The sequence below is a fragment of the Sinocyclocheilus grahami genome, unplaced genomic scaffold (assembly GCF_001515645.1).
Source record: "Sinocyclocheilus grahami isolate Dianchi unplaced genomic scaffold, SAMN03320097.WGS_v1.1 scaffold574.1, whole genome shotgun sequence".
Lineage (NCBI taxonomy): Eukaryota > Metazoa > Chordata > Actinopteri > Cypriniformes > Cyprinidae > Sinocyclocheilus > Sinocyclocheilus grahami.
Genome location: NW_015505753.1, coordinates 1,150,662 through 1,159,802, shown reverse-complemented (window position 1 = coordinate 1,159,802; position 9,141 = coordinate 1,150,662). Strand labels below are relative to the sequence as shown.

General features: G+C 39.9%; 1 protein-coding gene across 1 annotated transcript; it reads right to left on the bottom strand.

The window, feature by feature from the left end:
• Positions 1 to 1,980: 1,980 nt before the first annotated feature.
• Positions 1,981 to 8,186, bottom strand: LOC107556620 (fascin-2-like). Its single transcript, XM_016239759.1, has 5 exons — positions 6,899 to 8,186; positions 3,404 to 3,560; positions 3,173 to 3,294; positions 2,897 to 3,064; positions 1,981 to 2,777 (listed from the first exon to the last, which is right to left on the bottom strand). Exons 1-5 carry the CDS (start codon positions 7,716 to 7,718, stop codon positions 2,572 to 2,574), a joined length of 1,473 nt encoding a protein of 490 aa, XP_016095245.1. The 5' UTR covers positions 7,719 to 8,186; the 3' UTR covers positions 1,981 to 2,571.
• Positions 8,187 to 9,141: the final 955 nt, after the last annotated feature.

Sequence of the window (9,141 nt, the reverse complement as noted above, 5' to 3'; positions counted from 1 at the left end):
ATTGTGACCGAGAACAGGTGTGAGCCGGGGAGGATTCTGGGATATGGAGTCCAGAGCTGGTGACTGGTGACAGAGACTCCCTGACAGTAGCACAGGTTGTACACCCTCAAACTATCAAATTCATTTGCAGCCAAGTATTTCTTACATGTACTTACTGAGAGACAGCTGTCTAGGGGAGTCTTCATAATAAGGTAAAATAAGGTCATTACAAATACTGTAGTGAATTTTGGCTTAGGATGCTGGATTTAATAATTTATTACTGTACAGTATAATTGGCAATATACTGTATTGTTGTCATGGTTATTGACTTTTGTTTCTTCATTTAGTTCTGTTTTCCTTGTCTGTTTAGTTCCTTTAGGCCCTCATTGTTCATTTGCTCATTAGTTGATTATTAGTTAATCTCCGTCACCTGTCCGCCCCTCATTAGTTGCACTACTTAAGTTCCCCATTCAGTTTCATTCATTGTCCGGTATTATTTGTCCTTTGAAGTTTGTGTTGGAAGTTACCTCTCTTGGATTACCTGTTCTCCTGTGGATTTGGAATAAACCACTGTTTATCTTCTTCGTTGTGCGCTTATATTCATCCAGCACATATTGTGACAATTGTGTGTTCATATTCAATTCTTGTTTCTTTTTCTTTTTTGTTATTGTCGTTCCTGGGTACAAGTCCACCATGTGGTCTGGATACGGACCAGATCTACCTGACGATGCTAAGCCGGAGAAAAGGATGAGATGGGCAGACGAAAATAAGTGTAGGTGCCATTCTTCTTATGATGTAACAAGCATATTGTTATGGGAAGTTTTCCCAGTTCTGGTAGCCCTAATTAATGCAACCTAACAATCCTTTGAATTATAGAAATGTGATAGTGTGTAATGTGTATGCCAGGTTAAAGAGATGGGTCTTTAATCTAGATTTAAGCTGAGTCTGTTATGGAATGTCAAAGCTTAATTAATTAATCTACATTGATTGATTGATTGATTTCTGTGGGGGGGGGGTGTATTTTAACCTTTGAATAGTGCAATTCAATGAATGAACAGCTTAGAACAGTAGAACTAGGACAACTGTAAATTACCAGTAAACTACTGGCAACAGGCTATTGATTTACTATTCATTTACATGACAAACTTTTACAGTGATTGTGTGGCCTAAGATGCTGAGAAAACCAAGTGGTTTGGAGGATGGATGGATGGATGGATTTACGTCTGATTGTGAATTAGCTGAAGGCACTCTTCCACTACACAGCAACTCAACTCCTGGAAAAACATGAACTAATGACAATGCAGCACTGGTCTGAAAGTACACTCCATTGGTCTTTAACCTGCAGACTGTTTAGAGGCCAATCACTTATTAATACCATGACCATCTGATATTATTTGAGAAATTACCGAAAGTAATTTACTGGGAAATCTGATTTATTTATGTGGCCCCACTTTATATCAAGTGGCTGTAACTACTATGTACTTGCATATAAATTAATCACATACAATGCACTTATTGTGTACATGCATGTTTTTACATTGTATTTATGTTTTAAAAAAATACCTGCATGTAACTACATCTTTAATTACATTGTTGACCCATCCCTTACACCTTAACCCACCCTTAAATCTACCCATACCGCCAAACCTGTCCCTAACCTTACCTTTATCCGTATCCCACCTTAGCAGCAAAAGTGTTTTGCAATGCAATATGAACAAAATAAGTACATTTACATTTCATTTACAGTTACATTTAGTCATTTAGCAGACGCTTTTATCTAAAGCGACTTACAACTGAGGACAATAGAAGCAATCAAAACCAACAAAAGAGCAACAATAAGTACATTGTACTTATTTTTTGATGTAAGAGTTAAGGCCACTTAATATAAAGTGGGACAATTTATGTTATTGTTAAAATAAATAATTAGGAACTACATTAGAACAAAGTATTTGTGTAATCTTCAGTTTAATAACTCTTGGACAGATGCAAACTTAAACTCAGAGAAGCACACACCTTAAGACATTCACCATAACAGAAATTTTGCTAATTATCTGACAACCTATAAGTCATAAGTTTAGAGATTTAAAAGTGTCAGTGGCTGACATGACAAAGTTTTTGCTTACTATTGTTATTTGACAAATGAAGGTGTCTGATGATAGGGCAGGACCTCTAAACCAACATTTCCAACTGTGGAGTCCAGGGACACTTGCTGCTGTAGGCCTCTTACAAATATATTTGTCAAATGTACCATTCATTTTATAACAAGCTAAGAACCGTCAAGTAGTGCTTCTTTCAACAGAACAGTATAACAGCCTTAATAACCAACCGTTGTTGTAATTATTTTGAAAACTGACAGAGTAAAGTAAGGTTGTATTGTATCCTATGAAGCAAAGGCTGATACTAATATCTACAGTATTAGAAACAAATAAAACCAGATATTTCACAAACTCACAAAAACAAAAAAGATTAAAGAAATAAATTAAATGAAGAGCGTATTGCTGAAAAGTCATTAGTTGAACTGGTGTCAGGAGGAGAATTTCTTGTTACTCTGCGAGTCTGTATTTGTGTCTCTGTGGGTCGCTGGTGCAGTACTCAGTGCTCCCACAGGGATGAGGCATCCACACTGAGCCCATCACCCATCAGTGTGCCTCCCTGGTCTCCACGCAGGTATTTGCCATTTTGACCCTTAATGCCAACCCGTCCGGATTCCGCAAACTCAAAGAAGAACTCCTCAGGTTTGTCTCCATCTGTGCACACCAGACCACTGCTGGAGACGTACCAGAACTTTTCATTTCCACCTGTGGTAGAAAAAAAACACATTTACATAGGTACATTCATCAGGTGTATGCAGAAATGTGCTGCTCAGTGAAACCCTGGTCAGTTATTGGTCAGCTTACACAATAGCAATATGACTCACTTTTTATATGGTATGCACCATCACTAAAAAGCAAAGAGAAGATATCATAAACAGAGCGGCTGCAGTCCAGTGTATTGGAGGTTTTGTGGTGACACACAAAGCCGTTCTCCCCACGCAAGACCAGGATTGGACGATTAATCAGCTTTAGCACAAACTGCTCATCCTCCCCTGTCGAACACATGCAAGGATTTATCTGACTCATGTTAAGTGGGTATTCAGTAGTGACAGGTCAGTAATAACGTGCTAAAAGTCAGAAAATAACTTATTTGCACTCACCCAAAGAATCACTCACAGCAGCAAGCTGTCCATTTTTCTTTGTGCAGACATATTTTCCATTGTTTGCTTTCAAAGCAACTCGCCTGCCCAGCCATTCAATGTCAAACATGGTGCTTTCTTCTCTATCAGTTATAAGAACACACAATTAAGATCTTTTCCCATTTTCATTAACATCAATTTATGAAATGCATCAAAATGACTGTAATGTGTGATAATAATGGAAACCCTTACACTTCTGTGGCCGTGGACAGAATCCCTCCATGAGTAACGAGAGTCCAGTAATTTCCGCCGTTGGTTCTGAACATGCACTTCTTAGTGTCTTTATCAATCTCCATCTGAAATGTCTCCATGTCGGTCTCATCATCCTGATTAGCTGAGATGCTAACACCTGGAAATAAAGACATTCTCATTGGCTGATGCCCATTTCCTTTAGAAAATTACAAACACATTGTGTTGGGTTGCTGAATGGTAAACTCTGCCCCCAAACTGACAGCTGATTTTACTGGTCTCCTCATGTGATTATTAGTCTCTTCTGTGGCTTAAAACATTTACAGATTTTGAAATGTTCAAACAATACTACTACTACTACTAATGTTAAATTACTTGACAATTTGTTTTCCTCAGATGCAATGGCTGAATTTTTTGTCAAATTCAAATGACAATTCTGCATCTTGTTTACTACCTCGTTTTTTTTTCATCAGAATGAACAAATACTTTTGAATGCCTATCAATGGGAAAACATGCCTTTTGTCTGCACTATTTTATTAAAACTGTGTAAAGTATTTTTGCCAATATAAGAGCAGATTTCACTGGAAATTTTCTCTTAGTGCTCCCTTTTACAATGTGCTGGAGTCTCACTAAACCAGTAATCAGCTGGTTTATCTCTGTCACTCTCTCTGAACCTGTGGTTTAAATAACATTACCAGCAAACTTATGTCTATACTAACTAGTCAAAGTGGCCAGATTGTGTGGGTTGAGATTCAAATTAGAGGTTTCAGAAATATCCCTTGACTGTCTCTTAAGCCTTTTACTGGAGTAATCCCTAACACTCACCCCAGCAGCCTGCTGCTATAATTCCTACAGTGGTGAAAAGCAAATGCATAGAGGGGCCTAATAAACAAGTGGTGCAAGAAACATTCAGCCTCAGCCAAACAGATTCAGCCTTTAACAATTTCAGCTGTAGCCTCTGATGTTGTTTACATAGGTAATGCACTATGGAAAGGTTCTATGGCCAAGTAGTGGAAAGCCATTTACATTGTTTGCTATTGACTATTGTTAGCGATTTAATAATGTATTCTACTATATGATAAAGCAGCAAAGAACTTGCAAATATTTGGCTATGAGAATGAAAAGCATTCGTCTTAATGGCTCATAGTTGTGTTCAAAGCTTGTCCTTTCCCCCTCAGTATCAAATGTCAGCCTCCTATTTATGCACAATCACTCTAAAGCCCAAAACACAATGCACGATTTTACCAATCCTATAAGATCACTGCATGTCACACTGTGCGACATGGATCTAATAAGCTTGGCTACGACATGCGTGTAGACTGTATGATGATGACACCTATTGACTCATACGCTACGACGCACGTTACTATAAAATAATAAAATGTCATCAGCATGCGCTAGTGGTAAACAAAAAGATCATGATAAATTACACTTTAGCAGTTGTATTTTCTATGTGTACTGAAAAAAAAAGTTGAAGCAGTGAAAGAGGAATGGATAAGAGCTTGAGGTAAGCAGTTTTATGTTTTAGTGCCATGTCACATTTATTTCATGTTGCATATTTATTGGTTGGTCAGTAAACGTGGATCGTAGGCTATCTTTGGTCGCAAGACCATGACAATGGCCGTCTTTGAACCTCTCTCACTGTACGACACAGGAGCACCGATTAGGAGCCACGATCACAGAAATCGCCACGATTGTTTCACAATGCCAATCTTTCGTCTGGGACAGCTGAAAATCGTGCAGTGTGTTTAGGGCTTTAGAGAGATGTCTTGCTCTTGAATCTGAAACAGTCTGAAAAGTGGCAATGGACTCAATAGGTCTATTTTATCCTGTTCTAGGACTCCCAACAAACTCTATTAGCACATATGCAGGATCCAGTCCTAGTCCTGGAGGGCCAATGTGCTGCAGAGTTCAGTTCCAACTTGCTCCAATAAACTTGCCTGGAAGTTTGTAGTCATCCTAAAGACCTTGATTAGTTGGTTCAGGTATATTTAAGTGAGCTCTCTCCAGAGAGACTACTGCCCTACTGCAGTACTGGACAACCAGGGTATACACCTTTGAAGAATTGTAGAATTGGTTTGTTGCTTTTTTCCCCATGCATTTACAATAACCGTAACCAGTAACCAGGTTTGAAAGACCCTGGTCCACAGGCTTGTGTTCTACAGCAGGGGTTCCCAATCCTGTTCTTCAATCCTGAACATTGCAGGAAGGTAGATCTCCAGGAACAGGATTGGGCACCCCTGGGCTACAGTATATTCCAAGAATAGGGTTAGCTTCCCTAACTCAATGTTCATGAGAAACCTCCAATCTGTGAACTGAACATTCAGTTGAGTCTGATCTTTTCAATGAATCAGTTGATCCTCTTCACTTCACTAATCTATCCCTGTTGAAAAAAACAGCACATGCTGGTTAGGTATGTATTTTGTTTTGTTTTGCAATTATATTTATGGGCTTTGTATGCCTCTATTTTTAGAGAACATTGGAGAGCAGACAAGAAAGCATTGGGTGGAGAGAAGGGATTGGGATCAGCAAAGGACCGCAAGGTGGGAATTGAACTCGGGTCGCTGTGAGCACAGTTGTGCTTTATGTCAATGCACTAACCACAAGGCTATCACGCCGATTGGTTAGGTATGTTTTGAAGCATGGAAGCTTCAAATGTGCAAAAAGGACATGTCTGACAAATCATTTGTAGTTGTTTTAACCTGAACTGGACACAGTGACAAATCCCATTAATTTGGTTGCTTCGCACAGAGGATTTAATTGTGTTACTGGATGACCCTGCACCCACAGGCAGACCCATTGATGTCTGCAAATGTTCTGTCTGCATACATGTATCATCCAGGAAATGACTGTAGGCTTTTGGAAAAGTTACATGTTTATCTCCAGAAGTCCAAGCATGTTTTATGATCAGTGTGTTTGACCGCATTCAACTTACATAAAACACAAACAACAGTGTGTTATAGTTCTAGCACTACATCAGCAGACAATCTTTTATCAGTTTTGTGAGGAACAAGTTAAATCTTATACATATATATTGACCACCTCCAGAATCCACTTTTGTCATAATCAGCCATGTTGCTGAATACCTACACATTGTTATAGACTGGGATGCCCAATCCTGTTCCTGGAGATCTATCTTCTTACAAACTTAACCTTGATCGAACACAATAGAACCAGCTAAATAAGATCGTCAAGAGCACTTGTTAATTACAGACAGGTGTGTTGGAGCAGGTTTCGAACTGAACTATGCAGGTAGGTAGATCTCAAGAAGCACAGTTGGGAACCACTGTTTCAGGAGGTCTATAACACCGCACATTTTGTTCCTTAATCAAGCGTTGTCTCCTTAATCAAACACACCTGATTCAGGTCCACGAGACCTGAAATCGGTGTGTCAGACGAAGGAGACATGCAAAAAGTGTTGGGGGGCCTCCAGGAACAGAGCTGGATAATAATGACTATGACATGTCACCATATGCTAACAAATACACAATTGATTACCTTGACGAATAGACACATATCTTTTGTTGGCTGCCTGGAAAACAACTTGTGGGTGGCTCTCTTCCAGATCAAACAGCTCATCTTTCCCTGGCCTTGAACAGCGGCCAGACTTCAGGGTGCCTGTGGGGCCCGTTGGTGAGAGAAACTTTCCCTCACAGTCCTTAAAGGCCAGCTTGCCAGACTTGAGTTCCAGGGTGAAACTAGTGTTAGGCCCGTGATCCATTACCAGCTTACCATCATTGTTGAGAAAGCGGTTGTCACAGGTCTTCAGACTGTACTTGCCATCCAGATAGACCAAAGTGATCAGGGAGTCAACGCCCCAGGGGATGTTGCGGTCCATGCAGAGCTCATCATCTGCAGTGGACAAGCGTGCGTAGCGCTTACGGGATACACTTAGCAGGTTGGCCTGTGGATGAAGGGCAAGATGCATGGCCCATTGTTCAGATTCTCCAATGGTCTGGGCAAAACAGGACAAATATTCTGCAGACCCTCCAAAATAGCGCGAATATGGCTCAGACTGTATGGCCCAGCGTCCATCTGACTGCGTCACAAGCAAGAAACGGCAGGATGAGTTTGGCACTTCCTCCTCACAGCTCACCTTGCCATCTTTATCTGTGGCCAGATAACGTCCGAGATGACTGCGCAAGAAAATCACCTGACTGTCCTGGTCTTGCTCCAGGGTCCAGATCTGTTTCTTCTTCATGCTGGTTCCAGATGCATTTACTTTGAACCCAAATGCCTCTGCCGTGAGGTAACGATTTTCGTAATTAATAAGTCCGAACTGGAGCTTTAGAGCCATACTTATTCCATTCGTGGGCATTCTGACCAGGTGGTTGCCTTATTTTAGGTTTTGTGTTGCAGATTAAAAATGCTAAAAAGATGACAGTATGTCCTTGACTCTCCTCTGAGGCTATTAAAAGGTTATTTAAAGTTTTTCCCTGCTCTGAACTTTGAGTTTCTTGCCCGTTTCTTCCCTTGTCCACTCAGACTCAACTGCAGATTAAGGCTGTTGTCCTTGTGCGTTTCCTTGTTGGATGTTGGATTCTTTATCGTTAGAGCAGCAGTCCCAGGCTACACTAGGTTGCCTTTGGCTACTTCTCTGGATTCCCTCAGGTGACTGCTTGCTGCTTCCTAATCAGCCAGGATTAAACTCAGCAGGGCACAGCACTACAATCCAACAAGCTGCTGACATCATGCACATCACGTCTCTGACTCCTCCCTTTTATCCTCTGGCAGATCTCTCTCTCCCTCCCCTCTCCTAGTTTTTTTAGTCCTAACCCAACCGCCACCTTTTCCCACTTTTGTCTCACTCTTCCTTTCTCTTTATACACTGTTTGCTTGTTCTCTTGGAGTATTCATTTTGGATTAAATATATTTAGTTCCAGTGATAAATAATACAATATGTATTTTGACATGGTTTTGGACACTTGTTCTTTATTTCTTGTCTTTATATGGTAATGTTACATTCGCTCAGGAGTTTTTTTTAACACTGCTTATTTGACCTTCCTTATTTACCAGTCAAATATATATTCTTTAGCCTGTCGCTCAGGTTCAGATGATCATGACGTATGATCTGTCACACAGCACCTGCCGATCTGTGTCCTTATAAGGGTATTACTGAACTTACACTACAAGGTTTCAAATATGCTACAAATTGGTGTCCTATTATTTTTGCCAGACCCATTACTGTATTTAAACAATGGAGAAACCAATCATAATGTTTAGCTATATCCCACATTTGTGTGTAATCATTTTATTACATGATTTCATGATTCACTGCCATATAGACCTCCCATCTTCCGCTTGGATTTCCACAGGAATGTAAGTTTGTATGAATTTATGAATGACCCACTCTTTTTAAAAACTTCCCGGTCTGCTGACATTTGTTATGACATCTGCCTCAAACATTACAATGCTCATGATAACTTTTGTTTACTCTACAATAAGTACAAGAAGTTCCCTTCACAAACTAATTAATCTTCAACAGTGATGCTATAGAGTTGCTGCAATTCTAAAAAAATGGCTGAGCGGTTGTTTCTCTGGCGCATAAGATCTATACTGTACAAAAAAAGTAACATTCCACAGAATTGTTACACCCAGGATGTAACTTATTGGAAGAAAAGGCAACAAAGAAATAATTTATGTAATTACAAACCAACATTTGGTAGCAAACTAGCTTCCCGTAAGCTAAATGACAAAATTCCTAGTTCACATTGCTGCTAATTCTGGACAAAAACTGCCCA